At 38.8% G+C, this 22,499-nt stretch overlaps 1 protein-coding gene across 2 annotated transcripts in view; it reads left to right on the top strand.

The window, feature by feature from the left end:
• The window catches only part of TSPAN12 (tetraspanin 12), a 66,828-nt gene that overhangs the window by 35,948 nt on the left and 8,381 nt on the right, over nucleotides 1–22,499 (top strand). For both annotated transcript variants that reach the window (XM_019958987.2, XM_019958988.2), the window contains 3 exons: nucleotides 3,980–4,054; nucleotides 8,398–8,505; nucleotides 12,560–12,703. In XM_019958987.2, coding sequence (XP_019814546.2) covers nucleotides 3,980–4,054; nucleotides 8,398–8,505; nucleotides 12,560–12,703 — 327 coding nt within the window. The remainder of the gene's footprint in view (nucleotides 1–3,979; nucleotides 4,055–8,397; nucleotides 8,506–12,559; nucleotides 12,704–22,499) is intronic.

The following is a 22,499-nucleotide window of genomic DNA, read 5'->3' as shown; positions in this document are numbered from 1 at the left end:
AGTATTTTGAAAAAAGAAGTCGAGTTCCCCACCCTCCACACCCTTCCTTCTTTAGTTTCCTAATAAAGATGTTTTGAAAAATACCAGCTATATTCTCAGTGGACAGGGATTTTTGCTAAAGATTGCACCAAATAACTTGGGGGATTAGCTGTTCTCTAGTGGAAGTGGCTGGTTGTCTTTAGGATGAAACAAGCAGTTTTACTTGCTGTCATCCTCCAATCATAGTTACATCTATTAAAGAAATATTCATGGAGTATGTGTTCTGTGCCAGGCAGTGTGTTAAGTATTTAAAACATAATGGTACTTCTTGTACTCCTGGAGTTTATTTTCTAATAGATACCAGGATATGGTTAATAATAGCTACCCTTTAGGTAATGATTCCTATGGGGCAGTTCTTTACCTGGCCAAATCCTTAGTGAAGCACTGCAAGGTAATTTTAATATTCTCATTTTCCAGATGAGGAAATTGAGGCTTAGTGGTTTGCCCAAGGTCAACCAACTGGTATGTAAAGGAGCCAGAATCTGAAGCCAGTCTATTTTATCTTGAAGCTCATGTTCTTACATTTGTAGAGTTGAAAAAAGTCAACAAAGCAATTTCATCTACAGTGTTTTACCTAATCTTCTATTATCTAACTCAGTTGAGGACGCTTATTTTTTAACTGAAAGGTAGTTAGTCTCAGCTTTAGAGATTTAGTGAAAAAAATCATTAATTAATTGCATAATTTTGAAGGTGTATCTTATTATTAGCTTGCTTTACTTGATGCAGTTTTTTCATGAATATGTGTTTAGGGATAAAACTTATTCATAGAACACAAATTTAGCTTGCAGTAGAACTTAGCTCTTTTAAGAAAGTCATATCAAATCATTTTTAAAGCAAATAAAATAGTTTGTTAATGCAAATAATTGTATTCTAAGTCCCTTGTATAAATACACTTCTTCAGAGTTTATTTATTTAAAATATCCAGTTGATAGAAGCTCAGGAAAGATGAGGAGAGTCTGCATATGGTTCCTTTTTCTTTAACTATGTAAATTGTCTTAAATGTTTAAAGGTGTACTGAACTATCATAGGATAATCCTCCAAAAAGACAAGTAGTAAAACAGAGAGGCAATATTTAGAATAGAAATGTGTAAGCAGAAGTCAAGGGGAGTCAAATGTTAACAAGAAACTCAGAGCTTAAATTAGCCAGAGAAATTCAAGGAAATCTGAAATTGTTTTTTTTTTCCTCAGTTAGTAAGCTGATCATTATTCCCACTGACATTTATTAAATACCTGCTGTGTGACAGGTGCTCCTTAGGCACTGAGGATAAAATAATGTTTATGAACAAGATCCCTGCCAGCCAGAACCCATGGTCTGGCGGGTTAGTGAGCACAGTGACTTGTGGGTGAGGCAGCCAACTGGTTTAAAAGCTGAAGCCGCTGAGAGCTGATGTACAGGAGCTCTGCTACAGAAGGGGGAGGAGAAACATAAAATGATAAAGAACAAGAGATGACATACTGGAAAACAATGATGAGAAAGAAACTGCAGCACACTGCAGGGAATTAACGGCAAATCCAGGAGGAAAGGACAAGTCCATATGGGATTGTATTTCAAAAACTACTTCAGAATAGCATTTGTATAATGCTTTACAAACTCAAAAATTTAAAATTTCCCAACCGCTTTCCCATGTGTCAAATCAGATCATGACAGTGAAGAAGACTTTCTTTTTATCTTCATCAGACAGATGAGCAGACTGAACTCAGGGCAGTTGAATGATTTTCCAGAGATCAGAGTGTTTCAGAGCTGAGTTTGAACTGCTATTGGCTGACTCCAAATTCAGAGCTTTTCCCACCCTTCTAGGACAGCATTTGTGGAGGAAGAGGGCAAGAGTTACTCTGCAAATGCGATTGTGCGCTTAGTCGCTTAGTTGTGTCCAGCTCTTTGTGACACCATGGACTGTAGTTCTCCAGGTTCCTCTGTCCATGGGAATTTTCCAGGCAAAAATAATGGAGTGGATTGCCATGCCCTTCCCCAGGGGATCCTCTAGACCCAGGGATTGAACCCAGGTCTCCCACATCACGGGCAGATTCTTTACTGTCTGAGCCACCAAGGAAACAAATGTGATTGGTACAGATCATCTCAGCACAGCATGTGTGTGGGGGAGAGTAAGAGCTGGAGAGACACAGGTTGACATCATTAGGAGAGATCCACTAATGTTCCAATAACGTTGAGGACAACAGACGGTTTTGTAGTGAAATGTGATACGTATGTACACTTCCTACCATAACAAAGCTCAGCAGGAGCTGTTGCTGAATTCTTTGCTGGTTTTGTTCTGTGTAAACTATGGATTAACACCAGGTTTTATAAATGCTGCTCTTAGATCCAGCCCTTAAACTAAAAGTGACTGAGTGATTCTCTGTGCAATGATCAATATGAGGATGGTTTTATCTCATCCTAACCCTAACCGGAAGTCAGTTTTGGACAAAACTTAGGTTGGAGATCTGAGAAAGCAAAAGTATAGCATAGTGTAATTTTTTTTTTTTCTTCTGGAGTCTCACTTTCTCCTAGGGTCTTATTAAAGATAAGAACATTTACCTAGAAAATAGCTATTGAACATTTGTTGTTGTTGTTTTGTAATATAAAGTGAAGATATGATATTGTTCATGTCTAGACACTCCAGTACTCTTGCCTGGAAAATCCCACGGATGGAGGAGCCTGGTGGGCTGCAGTCCATGGGGTCGCTAAGAGTTGGACACGACTGAGTGACTTCACTTTCACTTTTCACTTTCACGCATTGGAGAAGGAAATGGCAACCCACTCCAGTGTTCTTGCCTGGAGAATCCCAGGGACAGGGGAGCCTGGTAGGCTGCTGTCTATAGGGTCGCATAGAGTCGGACATGACTGAAGTGACTTAGCAGCAGCAGCAGCAGCAGCAGCAGACATTTCTTAAGTATTAAGGTAAATTTGGAGAAAAACTGACTTGGAGTACTGTGTTCACGAATTTTCTTCTAATTAAGGCTAAAATCTTCAAAGTAAGGCAGTACTTGGAAATGAGATCTGAGTAGATTGAAACTGACCAGAAATACTACATAGGCTGAAAATAAAAGGACTTATAAAATGGAATCTCTTTAAGAAAATATTACTTTATCTTTTGTATAGCAATGGTCCCCAACCTTTTTGGCACCAGAGAAGACAAATTTTCCATGACTGGCCTGGCTTCTCTGGTTGCAGAGCACAAACTCTAGGCGCACGAGCTTCTGTGGTTGCCGTACATGGGCTGAGCAGTTGTGGCTTGCTGGCTGTAGGGTATGTGGGCTTCGGTAGTTGCAGCACACAGGCTCAGTAGTTGTGGCTTGCAGGCTTTGGAGCTTGAACTCAGTAGTTGGGGCACATGGGCTTAGGTGCTCCGCGGCATGTGGAATCATCCCAGACCAGGGATTGAACCCATGTCCCCTGCAGTGGCAGGCGGATCCTTATCCACTGCACCACTAGAAAGTCCAGTGGAGTTGTTTTAATTCTGCTGGAATTAGTGAACTTTCAGAAAGCCCATTCTTTCTCACCCTTTTACTATTTACTCTGTAAAGTGACCTGCTTGACTGGAGAAGTGGCAAGGAACAGCACACAGAACACGTGCAGTGGTCTAGGTCTCTAAAATTTATTATGCATGTTCTTGAGCAAGTCATATTGTATACTTTCTCATTAATTTCTTCATTTGTAAAATAAGGTAGTGTTATCTGTTGAGAGAATTAATTATAAAAGCATTTGATAAATGGAGTACTATCCAAATGACCCATTTAGGTAAGTATTGAATGTTGTCTGCCGATGCCTCAAAATTTGCTGAAATTTTCCCCATCTGCTCCCTAGGGAGGGAGCTTCTTGAATATGTGTCTCTGGTTTCTTGTTCTTTGGGTGAACGACACTGAATAATACTTAGCTTGTCTCTGATGACTGTATTTAACTTTGATTCTATCCTAACAGCATTCATTTTCTGTTCTCCTACAGTATTTTGGAAGTTTACTTGTCATTTTCTGTGTAGAACTGGCTTGTGGTGTTTGGACATATGAACAAGAAATAATGGTGAGTTCAAAATGGAATATAACCACACTCTGAAACAGTATTCGTTCAGCCTTTTAAATCAGATACTCTGGATTTGTTAGGTACATGGTTATTAATTTGAATGTTTATGCTTTCTGTCACAATGCATACTCCCAATACTTCTAAAATGTAATGTTTTCTCTCCTGTCTCTACATCACAGTTAGTTCCAAAGTGTAATTTGTAATATTTCATTTCCTCTACTCCAATACATGTCTTTAATTCCACAGATTGCTTAGATATGGATATAATAAACCAAAATAATATATGTTCTTGAACAATTTTATGAAGTTCTGAGTGAATAATAGGAAATGTTCACATGTGCAACAGGTCTTAAGAAATCTTGAAAAGCTACTTGAAAACCTTGTAAAATGCTGACTTCAGCTGTAGGCTGATGTCTAGGAAACACGCCCTTCTGTTTACAGCAAGCTGAAGTGTCTTCTTCCAAATTAAGAAGTGTGCGTTAAGAATGAATGAGAATGAGAGTTTCTTAACCTTAAGGTTTTACCAGCCATGTTTGGTTTACCACTCACACCTTTGCTCCACTGGGCATTATCACTTCTTTAATGTTTGCTCACTCCATTGGTAAAAATTGGTGCATTGATTATCAGTGAGGTTGAGCACCTTTGTATGTCTGTGAAGGCTGCCTACTCTGAGCCTCATAGAAGAATTCTATTTCAGGAAGATGATGCTTTTTTCAACATGTAGTCTTTGGGTTGTGTATAGCAGGAGTCCATCAGAGTGATTCTTTAAAATGCACAGTATAAGTCTGTAGGCCAGACCTGCTAAATTGGAATAGAGGGAAAGGCGGGGACTGGGTATTTGTATTTGTGGCAAGTTCTCCAGATGAGTCTTCAACATTTAAAAACTTAAGAGTGCTCTTTTTTGTTTGTTTGTTTGATTTTTTACTATGTATTTATTTGTCTGCGTGGCATATGAGATCTTAGTTCCTTGACCAGGGATCAAACCTTTGCCCACTGCAGTGGAAGCGTGGAGTCTTAACCTCCAGATCACCAGGGAAGCCCCTAAGAGCTCTTGAGAAGAGAAAATTCTTTTATGTTTCTGAGAGGCATTTTGGGAGCTGTGTAAGAAAATTGAAGACATTTCTGGTACTGATGCAGTTTTTAAAGGTTCTATGTTGAATCTGCAACTGTACTGTGACTCTGTTTTAATACTAAGTGATAATTACAGCCTAGTGGCTACTCTACATAATTCAGCTTACACGTAGGCTGCCCTTTGGCACTGCCACACCTCTGAACCCCTCTGAAAATACTCACGCTTTCAATATGTGACAACTCTCAGGAAGAAGAGGGAATTTATCGTTATTTTCTTCTCTGTTAAAAATTGAAAAGTCAGGGCAGGTTCTAGCTAGTTTAATATAAAGTTAAACACTATCTTCAAAACAAAATGTCCCATTAAAATAGAAAGGCTCTTGCTGTCTTTGAAAATCATATTTTCACACTATCCCTAGAAACTTGGTTTGTTAAGGAAGTGAAGTGGTAATTGGGTCCAGGGACTCAGTTTTGGTGTCATTAATTGTTTCTGATTTCAAAAAACACATGGATCTCCTTAACATTTAAGAATAGATAGTAAATTATATAATTCTCATAAATTATACAGTAATTATACAGTATATTGGTGCTGGGAAAGATTGAAGGCAGGAGGAGAAGGGGAGGACAGAGGATGAGATGGTTGGATGGCATCACCAACTCGATGGACATGAGTTTGAGCAAGCTCCAGAAGTTGGTGATGGACAGGGAAGCCTGGTGTGCTGCGGTCCATGGGGTTGCAGAGTCGGACACGACTGAGTGACTGAACTTAACTATATAATTCTTGATGGCCTCATTTCAACATTTTTGTTCTTTTTTGGTAATTAAAAGGTTTTCAAAGTGAGTTTACTTTCTAGTGGATTTTAAAAATGGTTTATATAGTGTGTATGTCATATTAATATTTGATTAATTTCCTAAGTTACAATGAGTTTGAAATGAATTAATTTAAGTATTTGAAAGGAAATCTTTGGACTCTAATGTAATTCTAAGGAACTTGAGGAGACAGAAAGGAATGTATGTATTTTAGGTACTTTCTTCTATTCAATGAAGGGGTCATTGGCAAATATTTTCTTAGTATCACAGTGGTGCTGCATGGGTGTACACTGCTGTGCCAGCTGAAGCATACATCACTGTTTTGCTTGTGTAAATCTCCTCCCCCCTCCATTAAGTCACCAGGATAAAATAAGGGCTGTTTAAAAGAGAAATGTGGAAAGTAGTCCTTTAGGAAAAAAGTTTGTCAGAATTTTTTTTATTGCTTTTGCACTAATAGCAGTGTGAATGAAAAGTGCCATTAAGGTTTATTAGCTGCCAAATTTTGCAGAACCCAGCCTTTACATAGAATGGGCTTTGTGCTCTTAGCTATTCCACGCAAGAAGCCAATATACGTGTGTGTTTTCCTTCATGGCCAGATCACTGCATTTTGTGCCAGAACCTCAATGACCTCCTCTGTTTCTTGCTATATTTAGTCTCAGATGGATTGTGGTCACAAGAGGGAAACAACTTATATTTATTTTGGAAAATAAATTAAAAATAAGACTGTTCTAATAACCAGATCTAATAACCAAAAAGATCCTGATCCTGGGAAAGACTGAGGGCGAGAGGAGAAGGGGGGCAATAGAGGATGAGATGGTCGGATGGCAGTGAACATGGCAATGAACATGGCAATCGACACAATGAACATGACTTTGAGCAAACTCTGGGAGGCAATGAAGGACAGGGAAGCCTGGCGTGCTGCAGTCCATGGGGCTGCAAAGAGTCAGACACAACTTAGTGACTGAACAATAGCAATAATCGAATCAAGATATTTGGGGTCAGACAGCCTATTTCCCCATTATTTCTGTTTTTTATACATATTCACTTCCCATTCATCATTCCTTCTCTAGATAAAATCTGTCAATAGTACTAACTGCTTCCAATCATACATTTCTAGAGAATGTATTTCACTTCCATTTATTTTATGTTCAAAGGATATGAAATAATAAGAATTTATAGGAAGTAGCTTGAACTTTGGTTAGTTCTCTGAACTTTGTTGAAACCATATGAACACAAAGAATACCCAATCAACTCATTATTTAGGGAACAAAGTTGTGTGCCTAGATGTTGGGGTGTTTTCTTTTGTATTGTGCATTTCCAAGTAATAAAAATGAAAATTAACAAAGGAACAAAATGAAGATTTTTTGTGGCCAGGAATTTTTAAACTACTGTTGATATTACTATTGTTAAAAATAAGATTTCAAAAAGATATGAATCTTGAATTAGTGTCAAATTTGCTCAACTAAGCCCAGTTCATATTGCCCTATAGATCAGATGTGGACGTCTGTCTAGTCTCCTAAGAGTTACTTTAATACCACAGGTGTGGAGAGACTACAATTTGTGTGACCCCATTTCTCCTGTGGCACTGTAGATAAATCTATACAAACCCTTCCAAAAAGGTTGAAGAGGAGGAAATACCTTCCAACTCATTCTATGTAGCCAGCATTATCATGATGCCAAAACTAGACAAAGAGATTAAAAGAAAACTATAGATTAATGTCTCTCATGACAGATATAAAAATTCAAAACAATGTTTTAATAAATCAAATTCCAGCTATAAGAAAATCACAGCATGATATGCTGAAACTAAATTTCTTGCCAGCTGTTGTATTGTGTACCTGAAGCTCTGTTGTGATTAAACTCTGTTAATTGCCTCTAAAATCCAATTCTTGAAAATGTATTTACAAGGTTATTCTGGAATGAGGCTTGACTTGAGCTAAACTCTTTCTGTTCTTAATTCTTCTCTGTTTATTTTAGTATCATAATCTGCAGTCACTTCAAAGAACAATTTCATAGCATTATATACTCAAATCAAAGGGCATTTTTCAGCAGGGATCGTTTGTTATTAGGAGCTCTTCAGGTGTATCTATAGAACACATTGCAGGCAGATTCTTTACTGTTTGTGCCACCAGGGAAGCCCATAGAACACATAGCTTATTTGTTTGTGATTTCCTTAAACTTGATATTGGCATTAAGTGATTTCACATTATTTTGCTTAGTATGAAGTAACTCCTCATTTAGCACATGTAGAGATTATTCACTAAGTTTTTAATAACCCTGAGTTAATTTAAACCACAAACAAATATAAATTTAAGATAGTATCTGTCAACTGCAGTGTATTCCAAGTAAGTGTATGTAGATGAGTCTATGAGTGATTGTGTTTGTGAATATGTAAACATATATGTCTCTGAATGTGGCTGTTTGAATGTTAGAGTTGTTGATATTTTGTTTCTTTTAATTTCTAGGTTCCAGTTCAGTGGTCAGACATGGTCACTTTGAAAGCCAGAATGACAAATTATGGCTTACCGAGATACCGGTGGCTTACTCATGCTTGGAATTTTTTTCAGAGAGAGGTAAGTGCTACATTTTCTAAGGTAGAGGTTATGGAATAAATGGCACATGTTCATGAGTATGCAGAGCTTTGGCTTTGGTCATTTTCTCTGTGCTGAGCAGTTAAGCCCATGATTTAGTTACCACTGGTGTAGTTCTTTATCAAGAAGTACTTGAAGTAGCTCTATGCCCTGCTTTTCTTCCCATATACATCATTTCCCCTTCATTTCACATGGTTCACATATATTTTAGAGTTTTTTAAAGCTCTTTTGCTAAACTACTGTAAATTTTCCCTTTTTAATGAGAATTCCTTGATAACTACCCAAGCTGTATTTGAATGGATCATTTTTCATGATTTTTAGAGCTCTCCTATAATTTAAACACCATTAAGAAATTTAAAATAATGGGTCTCATTGGGGAATTAGGACTCAGTATATCATTAAAAGCATAGCTTTTTAGAAAGAAAGACCTTCCTTCAAATTCTAGCTCTGCTGCTTACTATTACATGAGCTTCTGTAATTTTCTTAACTTCTTTAAGCCTCAGTCTCCTCATCTGCAAAATGGGGATAATAAAAGCACCTGTCTCTTCTGGGTGTTGAGAAAATTAAATGGGATCCTGAGTTTGATCTCATTTAGCTTATGATTGTTAATAATAACATTACAAAGTTAGGTGCTTTTAGGTTTTTGTACTTACTTTGCATATAGCACCTCATCCCATTATCTTCTCAAAGAGGGACTATATTTAGTTGCTTAAAATCTGGTTACTTTAACCATTGATTCAAGCTAAGTTCTTCTCCCAAGCAGTTTCCTCGTGATTGGAGTGAGATTCTCAGGTGACCAAGTATATCTCTTTCTGTTCATGTCATTTAACCCTGGGCTCCGAGTGTTTGAGGATCAGTGTCTTGCACAATAGGTGTCCTGCTCTCTGCTCAGTCACTCTGTCTTGGATATGGGCAGAGGTTCAAGTCCAGGGTAAACTCCAAATCTGGCTCTTTGTGTTACAGTTGTTGAGATGGTGAAAATTATCATTGCAGCACAGATTTCCTGTTTATTTAAATGCTTCCTGACTTTGTTTGTTTATTTTTCCTCTGTATTAAAAGCAATGTGAAGGGAAAATAAATGAAGCATGTGGGGAATTTATAGTAAGCTCTGTTCAGCTACTGCCCTGAATGGGAGCTTCCCAGAGCTCTTTATTTTCTGAGATTTGTGTTGTAGACCATGATATTCCAAGTCAAAAAATAAAGTGAGGTTTTGTTTTTTTTTTTCCCCCTAATGGTACAAAGAGGGATCCAACTTAGGTAGACTGTATAGCACTGCAAACAATAGCACTCCTGTGTTTGGATTTGTTGTATATTAAGTTCTCTCCTCCATCTCGTAGGCCTATTTCACCCAAAAGGAGGTGGGGAAGACCTCTGGGCCTCCTGGAAGAGTTTTTCAAAGGCCCTTGTATTAATTCGCTAGAGCTGCATCCATGACAAAGTACCACAGACTGGGTGGCTTAAACATCAGAAATTTATTGTCTCACAATTCTGGAGGCTGGAAGTCTGAGATCAAGGCATCAGCAGGATTGCTTTTTTTTTTGAGACCTCTGTCCTGGGCTTGTAGATGGCCAAAGTCATCTCCTTGTGTCTTCTTTTGTGTCATCTTCCCTCTGTGTTTAAATTTCCCCTTCTTATAAAGACATCAGTCCTATGGGATTCCCTGGAGGAGGAAATTTCAACCCACTCCAGTATTCTTGCCTGAAGAATCCCATGGACAGAGGAGCCTGGTGGGCTACAGTCCATGGAGTTACAAAGAGTCAGACACATCTGAGCGACTAAACAGCAGCATATGGGACTAGGTCCCACCCTTGTGACCTTAGATTAATTAAATTACTTCTGTAAGGATATTTCTTCCCAAATATGGTCATATTCTGGAGGTTAGAACCTCACCCCATGAATTTTGCTGGTAGGGTCGGGAGGACACAGTTCAGCTGATAACACTCTTCTCCCAAAATAAATTGTAGAGCTGAGAGCAACCTTGTCAGGCAGCAGTTTTCCTGACTTTTCATTCAGTGTGGTTTAGGCATGCATCTCACTTTAGTGGAAACTCACTTGAGACCTAGTGAGGTTTATTCAATATTTTTTTAAAAAACTGATGCTAAAAATGTATTTTTTTTTTTTAACATAGAGGTGGGAGTACAGGCTTGGGAATGAATAGGCTCCATCAGTCACTGATTGGTGATCTTGGTAACTTACTTGACCTGTTCATCTGGTTCTGCTTATGTGAAATGGTGGTGGGATTTTCCAGTTGACAACATGTTAGAGGAGTGATTCCATCTCACAATGTGACTCTACAGGAGGCAGGAATAGTCTAAGGAGATGTAGTCCATAGTCATGTATGGCTTAAGAATGGGTTTGTGTCATAAGGGAGTTCTCAGGAAGAATTTCAGTATCAATTCAGTATCTTCTATTAATGAAGAAAAACAATTATGTAAAAAGAAACAATATCTCAGTGACTTATTAAAATAAAAAAGTGTTTGGTCCAAAACATGAAATGCTTAAATTATTTGGAAAAGTCATTTCTGTGCAGCCCCTCACTTGGTGACAAGGCCAGATAAATGGACTGTTCTATTGTGGATGGAGTCAGAGTGTTCCCAGAACTGTCCTCCTGTCATCACACAGAAAAACACACGATGTTAGGAAATGAGAAGTAGGTTTCCTCTGCATGCAGGGATGTAAAAAGACTAACCTGGAAATGTAGTAGTTTATGATTTTGAGAAAGTGGTCATTTCTACTATGTGTGTGTTTTTATGGATACTTAATGACAGGTGAAATATATGGTATTAAATTATGTTTGCCTTAATTTCTGATATTTGTGGCATAATTGTATCTTTTAGACAAAAATATATAAAATGAAAATACTAAAATTATTTCTCAAGTTTCTTGGAAAATTTAATATTACTCATAGCATCAGTGATTCATCATTTATAGTATTCAAGATGATTTTTTTTCTGTTTCAAAATAGATGTTTAAACAACTGAAAACATGTTAAATCATCTCTTGTTTCATTTCACAAAAGAAGTTCAGAATTCTTTAAAGTTTGTTTTAGATAAATTTTGAAATGGTGGGTTGTGATATTTTATGATGCAGAGTTAATCCTGAACACAGATTGATCAGTTGGTCCACATGATTTTCAAAGCCAGCTGCTCTTGGCAGAATTCTTCTCAGTGACTGCTCATGTATAGTCCTTCTTTCTGACTGTATGGAAGAGTAATCCTCCTCTACCCAAGGGCAGAAAGTTTTCATAGTTAATTACTCTGAATCTAATCTAAATTAAGCAGTCCTTAAGCAGTGTTTCTAAACGTTGGCCAGAGAAAGTTTTTGTTAATACTTGGTGAAATAAGACTTAAAAAAAAAAGACAATTTAGTTTGTCTTAAACCCAACTTTATTCAAGCTAAAAGCACATCATTTTTTCTGAGATTATGGTGATAGGATATGACAGCTTTTTTCAAGATTCTCACTCAGTTGAATAAAATTTTGTCGGCCAAACCTATGTTTATATCTCAGAAACTTTTGGAAATTTAGTGGTTAATGAACTCAAGTTGGGTAATATTTGTGATGTGGGCTGTTGGCCAAAAATCTTTCTACAGAGATTGCAGAAACATTTAGTATAATATTTGAATTTGTGAAGCAGTTAAGTCGGTAACTAGGCAATATGCAAACAGATTGATCAACTATTCCCTAGTAGCTAGAGGCTTAATGTTAAATGCATGATTTCAGCTATTTGTTTTGTTAGTATGCATATTAATACTATCGCTCTATGATCACTTGTAGAGGAGCTTACACTTGGGGAATGAGTCTCAGTCATGCCTGATCTGTCTTCGTGCATTATGGGCGTTATTGTTCAGAATTGTTCCATTATGAAGTCCTCTTCTACATTTCTGTTGTCAGTATAGAATGTGCACATATCATTAGGTGATGACAGAAGTGACTTCAGCTCTGGGTGCAAAAATTTAAGAAATCTAACGTTTAATCTCCCAAAAGTTAAGAAAATATTTTTGTTGTTTCTGAGCCTGACTGGTCATTCTTTTGCAGTTCAAGTGCTGTGGTGTTGTCTATTTCACCGACTGGCTGGAAATGACAGAGATGGACTGGCCCCCGGATTCCTGCTGTGTTAGGGAATTCCCAGGATGTTCCAGACAGGCCCACCAGGAAGATCTCAGTGACCTCTACCAAGAGGTAGGGCCCTGTGTCATTCACTTATCATGGAAGTAAAGAACCAACAACGGGCCAATGCAATTTTCCTCCTCTATCTAAATATGAAGAACTTGAAATATTTTTTCCTCTGAAATGTGAAGAAAGGGAACCAAGCTAAAAATAAATATAAAAGTCTGAATACTGATCACATTTTAACAGAGAAAATTGGGAAAGATTAGGTTTTAAAATTAATTGGAGTTTGAACTGTGTTTTCTAGAACCAAGCTCCATTGCCGTCTCCTAAGGGTGCTTTTAAAATAGACATGCAGAGTGTGTGACTAACTTTGGATTTTCAGGAAGACAAGGTTTGGAGTTCCTGAGCAGAATAGGTATTTAGGGCTTCTGTATATACTAAAACATGGGAGTGGGGGAGAGGAAGAAAACAAACAAAACAAAACAAAATGACAAAACACACACACACACATACACACAAAATTGTGTGTTTCTCTCCACTCCCCAGAGAAAATGCTATCCTCAAGTCTTCAGGTCCCCCTGCTGGTTAATGATCAGTGATGTTAGTTTTAGCTGGTTTAATGACAGATGCTCACTAGGATTCAAATCAGTTATCAAGTGGCCAAGAAACTTTCATAGTTACGTTTTCTGGGAGAATTTATTGGAATCATCAGTTATTCATTTGTTAGCAGAATCGTTCTTATTCCTTCATTTTTAATGGTGACTTTCAAACTTCATTACGGGAATCCTATTTTCAAGTTAAAATTAGAACTACATCATTCCAGTATAGTTGTGCTGTGCTTAGTATAGCTGAGCTGTGCTTAGTCGCTCAGTCATGTCTGACTCTTCAAGACCCCATGGACTGTAGCCTGCCAGGCTCCTTGTCCATGGGGATTCTCTAGGCAAGAATACTGAAGTGGGCTTTCATGCCCTCCTCCAGGGAATGTTCCCAACCTAGGGATTGGACCCAGGTCTCCCACATTGCAGGTGGATTCTTTACCATCTGAGCCACCTGGGAAGCCCAAGGATACTGCAGTGGGTAGTCTATTCCGTCTCCAGGGGATCTTCCCGACCCAGGGATTGAACCCAGGTCTCCTGCGTTGCAGGTGGATTCTTTACCAACCAATAGCTACATGTTCTTATTTCAATTAAAATTAAACCAAATAAAAATTGCATTTGCTCAGTTGCATTAGCCACATTTTAAGTGCTCCACAGCTACTTGGGGCTAGCAGTTCCTATGTAGGACCACACGGATATAAACATCTTTACAGAAGGTTTTATAGTCTTGATCTAGAATGGAGGCTCAAAACGTAAATCAGATGCCGGGAAGCTGCTCCAGCTGATGGGCTGGGATCATTTCCCAGATACCTTACCAGTCAAGCATCTGGGTACCACAAATCATCTTAACATAAAAATAACAATTGACACCATTCATAATATAATATATACACACAACACACATCTGTTTTTCCCTGGAAATACTATTATTGTTCCAAACACCTTTTAGGCCATTTGCTAAAGTCAGTTGTAAAGATACACAAAGAGAAAATCAGTTTTATTAATTTATAGTGTAAATTAACAAATTTGAAAAAGATGCTGGATTACCCATACCAATGCTTCATCTCATACATATCTTAAATATGAGTAACTTTTGGCTGTTAAAAAATTCATATGAGAGGACAAGGCTGTCACATTTAAGATATCCAAAATAAAGTTCTTTGGGCTCTGAAGACATGCCACAGAGAGAAGTGCCAAATATTTTTAAGAGATTCAGAATTGTGTTAGTCTTCCTAAGGTAGGAGAGTACCACAGTGTGAGTAGCTTAGACAAAACATATTTATTGACTCACAGTTCTAAAGGCTGTATGTCTGAGATGAAGGTGTCAGCAAGGTCCGTTCTTTCTGATGCCTGTGAGGAAACAGCTGTTCTGTGCCTCTCCCTCAGTTTCTGGTGGTTTGCTGTCCATCACTGGCATTCCTTGGCTTGTAGAAGCATCACCCACGTCTCTGCCTTTATCTTTACATGGCAGTCTCCCTGTTTGCATTTGTCTCCAAGTTTCCCTTTTTCATAAGGACACCAGTCACACTGGACCAGGGACCCATCCTTCCCTGCTATGACCTCATCTTAACTAACTCTATCTGCAGAGACTCTATTCTCAAATAAGATCACATTCTGAGGTTCTGGGGATTAGGGCCTTAACATATGAATTTGGAGGGGCCGAGAATTTTTGAAGCAGCTGAATAACTCAGGTTGTTTATTTTAAAGAATAATCAAAATACTTGTAGTCATGCCCCACACTACTGGGAAGTACTGTGTTTAGATGTTATCATTTTAAGCATATTATGCTTAGTAGCATTTTGGCTTTGAATGAAAAGAATATACAAGATATATTGAACGAAGAATTATTTGTTCAGTGTCTCTTGAGTTCCTCAGTGATATCCTACATCTTTTTTGGGGGGTGAAAGCTGAATATTGGTTGGTATCTGTAGTAGGGATGGTCACCTAAGTTCAATAGTTAAAGTCTTGTTGATTTCATAAAACAGGAGGTTGTGCTAAATATTTCTAAGATAATAGTAAATGCAGACATAATTGTGGATATTCAAAGACATTATAACTCACCACTAGGTTTAAAAAAAAAGCAAAACAGATGACTATAGACAGACATTTACTTATTGGAATGTGAGCCCCAGGGAGTGCTGCCTCCTGGGATAAAAAAAAAAATTTTTCAGAATAAAATCCAAAACCAAAATCCATAAAAAGCCCCAGATGATTACAGAATAGATGTGAATGTAGACATATGAGTTGAAACCTATCAGTGTTCCTAGTGTGAACTTAGTCTAATCCATTTGTTAATTCTTAGGAGTAGGAAGTCAATATGGGAAATTATTGGGCTACATATATAATAATTTCTACCTTCTTTGGTGATTAATACTAGTAATATGATTATAACCAATATTGACCCTTGAGAATGACAGAACATGGATGAATTTGCCATATCTTCCCACAAAATCTGAATATGGACAGATTCACTTCAATTTTGTTACTTAGTTGAGAAGCAATTAATTAAATATTTAATGAAAATTTTTGGTTTAAAAAGGCAATTCACTTTTGCTGGTAGTATTTTAATGGTGCTTTACTTCAGGATGTCTATAATTGCTGTTACATGAATTTTAAGATTAAAAAGAGCTACACTATTGTGCATGGGCCAATTGATGATCCATATTATTTTAAAAGTTTTTTTCATATTTTCATCAAAGACTTTCCAAAGCAAGCTGACATTATCAGTTCTGAGATGTTCTCTGGAAGTCTGAGACAGACTTCCAGCAGAGATAGAGGTTCATTATATCAGAGTAATTTGCATTTGCATTTTATAATTAATAACAGATGCTGATATTGATAATGATATAGCACATAATTATATGTATAGCTGACTTACAAAAGTGGATAACTTAGTAGCTTTATGGCACAAATACAATTAAATCCATCATTAAAGATAAGAGTTAATTCCTCTCTGCCCTGGAGAACGTTTCCAAATTGCAGTGTGCCCAGAGATCATCCACCTGAACCATGAGGGGTCTAAAAGGGTAAACAAGTGAGGAACAGCTATTGGTATTCAGGAAATTTATTCTGAAATAGTAAGTACTAAAAAGAGATATTTTGATGTCTCCTAATATTTCAAAGTTCATCATTCTGAACAGGAACTAGACTTATTCATTGTTGCTCCAAGGGCCAGAAGTTACAGGAAGGAAATTTTGAATCAATAGAAGGAAGACCTTGCTCATCAAAATCCGTCCAATTGTGATAAAGGTTCTCTTGTAAAACAGTGAGTGTCTCATCACTAAAAATATTAAAGTCAAGGTCAGATAACTATGTCATTGGTGGGTAGAATGGATTTTTAAATTAAGAGTGAATCTGGACTAGATGAACTTCAAGGTCCCTTTTATCTTTCATATTCTGTAAGCTTAGAGATAAGAACTGACTTTCTTCCTGCAATCTTTCTTCAGCAGTCTGAAATCAAGGAAATAAATCATTCTGAACCATCTGGTGGCCTGCATGGTCCCTGACCCAATAATATTTTATGACATATTTGAAATCTGTGAAAAATGACAGAGTGGAAATAGAGCAGTAATCACACATTTTAAAAACATTTTTATCAGAGGTATTGTTTGGTTTGGCACACAGCTCCTCAAATATCCGTAATGAGCTATCCACTTGTATAAAAGTATACATTCAAAAATTCACAGATGAAAATATCTCTGAACATCAATTTGGTTCTGTCCCATTCATTCATTCAAAAGTTTTGCTTACTGGTTTCCAAGTGCTGTTGTGAATGCTGAAGATATAGTGGAGAATGTTGGAGACAAAAAGTTCTCCTGCAGTATAACATATATTCTAGTTAGACATTTAACAAGAAAAAAATAGCAGTAAAAGATCATTTCAAGTGGTGAAAAGCACTTTAAAGACTCTCAACAGGGCCATGTGCTGAAGAATGACTTTCTTGGTGAAAGTGAAGTGAAAGTCACTCAGTCGTGTCCAACTCTTTGTGACCCCATGGACTATAGTGGAATGGGTAGCCTTTCCCTTCTCCAGGGGATCTCCCCAACCCAGGGATTGAAGCCAGCTGCCCGCATTTCAGGCAGATTTTTTACAAGCTGAGCCAGAAGGGAAGGCCAAGAATACTGGAGTGGGTAGCCTATCCCTTCTCCAGTGGATCTTCCTGACCCAGGAATTAAACCAGGGTCTCCTGCGTTGCAGGTGGATTCTTTACCAACTGAACTATCAGGGAAGCCCTATGAAGGGATTACTTAAGACAGGCTGTTTAGGAACAGGTTCTCTTAGGAGATGACATTTGAACCTAGCCCAGTTGGTGGCAAGGATTTGGCCTGGCAAAGATCTTTTGAAGAGTATCTTTTCACCCAGAAAACTGCAAGTGTAAAAGCTACCCTTCCTTCAACCTGGAGGTGGCTGGACCACAGATTCCTGACTACTTCCTACCCTCTAATTTGATTTTTAATGTAATCACACTCTCTAAATATTAGGTGTGAGACTTGGCTTCAGTGAAACATCAGAGTTTAAGTTGGTAACATACAGGACTAAGATGCATCTCTTCCTTCTCTCCCTTGCTGAGTTTTCCATCCTGTCAGCTACTAGAGCTCTAGACTTGACTGGAGAATAAGAAGAGAGAAAGAAGACTAAAGAAGGCTGGTAGAGTTAAAAGTTTGGGTAAAATAGGGACTTCTTACTCCTTGCCCAGGGACCTTACCCCAAGCCCAACTCTTGGATGGGCTTCAAGAGAAAAGTGATACTGTTGTAATTATTTTTGATATTTTGCATGCATTTTTTCAGCGACCCGACCCGTATCCATAGCTTTCATCAGCTTTTCTCGGGAAGAGACAATATACCTAAAAGTGTGAAGAAACACAGTTGCAGGGAATAGTTACAGTGCTTGCTATCTCAGACAGAAAATGAAGAAAAAACATCTCCTCAAAAAAAATTGAAAAAGCATTTTTATCCTCTGTGTGCCACCTCAAGAAAAAGAAATGGAGCTAAACATGCTAACAACAGGCCCTACTTCAAAAGGACCAACTCAAATGTACAAGCAAGAGGGAGAGAGAGTCAAGTAAAGTATATGTCTAAAGACACAATCCTTTGTTTTGTAGTTAGGAGAAAGACAACTGTTCAGAGATGGACTGCTTCTTCAGAAAATTAGTTATTCACAGAGGTTATGCAAGGGCCAGACGGTGAGCTGGTTTCCACGAAGCTGTGTGCCATTTAGACACTTTTTCTTTAGACCTTTAATCTTAACAAGTTCCCTGTGGTATTGGGTTTGAATATCAAATATTCTTAATACTTTCCTTTATGGCAAATAATTTTGCCCTAAACCATTTCTTCCTTTCTAGATGGTTGTTTGTTTCTTTTCTGAGTAACAGAAAACCTCTCTATATAAATAGAGAGAGAGAGGAGGGCAGGGCTTCCCCGCTGGCTTAGCAGTAAAAGAATCTGCCTGCAATGCAGGAGATGCAGGAGTCTTGGGTTCGATCCCTAGGTCAGAAAGATCCCCTGGAGGAGGAAATGGCAACCCACTCCAGTATTCTGGCCTGGAGAATCCCATGGACAGAAGAGTCTGGCTGGGTTACAGTTCATGGGGTTGCAGAGTCGGACACGACTAAGCACGAGCCTGAGGGGTATGGATATGAAGGGGATGTGTCTTTCTCTCTGAGTCCAGACTTGCAGGAAAAAGAACGGAGATGATAACGATGTGTCTAGGTCTGCAGTCCTCTCAGAAAGCAAACGGACATGCAGAGATGCTCCCCTAAGTTGAAGGTGGGGGCAGCCATGGTGATCATGTGAGATGGCTTGTTTTGAGGCTTTTCTCCCAGTTGTGTGTTAACCTTTCAGTGAGCTGAGAGTCAGGAATTCAGCCTTCCTGGGATTGGAGGTCCTGGCCCCACCCATCTTCTTTGCACCCTGCTGTCCTTGAAAATGATATTCATTTTATAATCTATGTACATTTTTTCTGGGGAGGGGCAGTAATCTCAGCCCTCAACTCTCTTTGTTAATACTCTTCTCCTGCCAACGTTTTTGTTAGAATTAGAAAGGTGAGTCAGTCCTATGTGTCTGCTTTGACTAATAGAAGTTTAATTTTATGATTTTCACACACAGCATCCTACACACATAAATATTATGTCAGCACTTCTGAACCAGAGGAAGAAAGATGACAGAGTGTTGTGGGTACAGAAGGACGGGGTGGGGAATGGGGGTGTGGCCTTCTGGCAAGCTCTACCTAGGTATGGGATGGATTATTTTTTTCCTAGCTCATCCTGCTGTTGTGCTGCTAGTAGGATTCTTCTCGGGACCAGGTAAATTGCCATGCCCCAAACAAACAAAATTAGGGGAAAGTGTTGAAAAAAGGAGCCCAAGGCAGGAAGGAAGAGGTAGAACCTCTTCCTTAGAACCTTGGCCAGGTACCATCCAGTTGCACTACTGTGAAATTGGTTAAATCTGTGAAGGAATGATCCTCCCGTCAGTGACTAGGAAAAGAGGTGGGAAGGAGATGATCCTGACCTGGGGCATGGGAAGAAGCCTGACACTGGGTGGGCGGTTCTTCATGCCACTGTCTTTATAATGGAGTTGTGCGGTGAGAACACACAGAGCAGGTAGTAGATACTGGGTCTCCAGTCTTATTAAAGGCTAAGTGAATGTTAGCCAGGTGCTGAAAAACATTTGGGTGGCTTGGGTCCCTAAAGGACTTTTCAGGCAGAGGCAATGGTGCAGAATTAGAGCTAGAAGCAGGACAGCCCAGTGGGTGCAGGGGGCATGGGAAGGGCTGAACAGGGCAGGTGCTGACTTATGAAAAGCCCTGTATGTCCTGCTAATGCGTGTATTTTATCCTGAAGTCTGTGAGTAGTTGCCAGATGAAAAGACAAACAAGTTCACCAATTTGAGGCATTGTTAGGAAAGTAAAGCTGAGGACAGAGTAGTTATGGGATGCTGATTTATTAATGATGAAGTGCCATTTTCAGATAAACACACATAGAATTGCCTGAACGGTGAACGGTAGGAAGCTTTTCAAGTTCTGTGGTTATTTAGATGGAATATCCCCAAGAAGTTCCATTTTCAGGGCTCCTTTATATAAAGGCAAAGACACTCCCTCGTGCTTCTCTGCTGACTTCATTATCTCCTCCGTTAACTGCTGGCAGGGATCGGGGTTGACTGGGACCTGGGGTGATAGCTGTCTTATCATCCAAGCCTTGCAGGACCAGTTTGGGCTTGGTGGGGGTGGAAATTCCTTTTATCTTCAAGCTTTGCTTGATCTAATCAGGTCTTGAACTGTTCTGCCGGTTTTGCTTCGGGTATACAAATGCCTTCTTTCCTTTCTCTCTCTGTCTCAATATAGTCACTGGCGAGTTTCCTGTTACCTATTCACCATTCAACTTATTTTTCCTCCTGTGCTTTATTAGTAGAGACTTGCAAATTTTGCCTTTAGAAGGTACCGATATAGAAAGCCATAATAATATTTTGACCTAAGAAAGTACCTCACAGAGTAACAATTTTAAATTTATGCTTTAAAAAAATCATTAGGTTGGCTTTGTGGAGTCTGAGTGGAGGTGAGAATTGTGTCTTGATGGGGTGAGAAGGGAATCAGGTAGGGAACTGTGCAGGTAATTCACATGAGTGATTATAAGGGCTGGAATTCAGGTGTGCCATTGAGGAGGGCAAGGAGGGAATGAATGTGAAAGACATTTAAAGGGGGAGAATGAATAGAATGATGACTGGGGTGGGTGTGGGGAGTGAGTGACAGGGAAGCTGCAAGGACAGGATGCTTGACATTGACTTGGGCTCTGGAGAGATGAAGAAGTCATTTGTTGAGGGGAGCAGTAGGATTTGATTAGCTCCATTTTGGAAATGCTGAGCATAAGGTTCCTGTCAGGGCTTCCATGTGCAGAAGCCCACTAGGAAGTATGAAGCTCAGGAGACAGAATTCAGCCAGAGATCTGGGTTTTGTGTGCCCTATTTAGGAAAGTGCTAGCTCCAAATACAATGGCTTGCATAAGGTAGAACTCTGTTTCTCTCTCTTAGATCAGCCAGCTGGTCCAGGCTGCCAGGCAGCCCTATTGTACAGGTTTACCCAGGGGTCTTAGGTGGTTAGACAGTCACTTTTTTAAACATTTGTCTTCCACAATTGCTCCTCTTTTCCTTAAGTTGCAGTAGTGGGGAGGAGGAGGAAGTAGGATGGGGAGCATCCAATGCATGAAGCTCCGCCCTCCGCACCTCTGCACACATTCCCTGGGCTTACAAGACTGTGCTTAGCAGCAAGGAAGGCTGGTAAGTGTGGTCTCCGGATAGGAGGCTATGTTCCTGTAGAAAATGCTATGCTAGGAAGAGTGGAGAACACACTGGGGCAAGTGGGATGTCTTAACAGTTTTCAGGTAGTATCAATTTGTAGGAAGCAATACATTCATAGGAGGAGGTAAAACTACACAAAGAGATGACATAATATATGCAGCAAAGGACAGAAGTTGGAGAATGGCAATACTTAAAGACAGAGAAGACACCTGTTGTAGGTAGAGAAGAAATGGAAAGCAGTGTCCTAAAGGCCAAGGAAGGAGAGGAATCTAGGAATGAGTTTTCCTTCGTGAGGAATCATGGTTCAGAGGTTCCAAAGTAGACTCCAACTAGACTCCTTACTAGACTCCATACTAGACATAGGCTCCAAACTAGACTCTTTGGGTTAACCTCTCTGTGCTTCATTTTTATTGCCTTTAAAATGAAGATAACAAATACCCATCTCATGTGAGTGAATTAGCATGTTTACAACCCTTCAAATAATTCCTGTTTGTAATATATACTACAGTAATAGCTGAGACTTAAAGTAAATTAGGGATTGAAAAGGACACATAGGGTTTTTCAAATGAGTCACATATAGAACTCTCTGAGCAAGCATTTTATGTATGTCATATAAATGTATATATAAGCCCTATAACATTTATTTGAAGGTGCTGTATCATTATCTCCATTTTACAGATAAGAAAGGTGAGGCACAGAGAGGTTCAGTGCCCTAGTCCAGTTTTATAGAGCTAGTCAGTGACTGGACTCAGATCTATTTGATTCCAAAGCCCATACTTGTATTAGTCACTAAAATTTCAAGACGTGGAGTACATGGTGAGGAGGAAGCTGAGTGTTTGTAGATTTTTTCACTTCTAAACCTCAATTTCCTTATCCATCAAATGAGATAATAGTAGTATCTGCCTCATTATAATTAAAAAAAATAAATTAAGCTACTTAATAAGAAACCCTTAGCAAACCACTTGACACGAAATAAACAC

This window comes from Bos indicus, chromosome 4 (assembly GCF_029378745.1).
Source record: "Bos indicus isolate NIAB-ARS_2022 breed Sahiwal x Tharparkar chromosome 4, NIAB-ARS_B.indTharparkar_mat_pri_1.0, whole genome shotgun sequence".
Taxonomy (NCBI): Eukaryota; Metazoa; Chordata; class Mammalia; order Artiodactyla; family Bovidae; genus Bos; species Bos indicus.
This window is presented reverse-complemented; position numbering and strand designations above follow the sequence as displayed.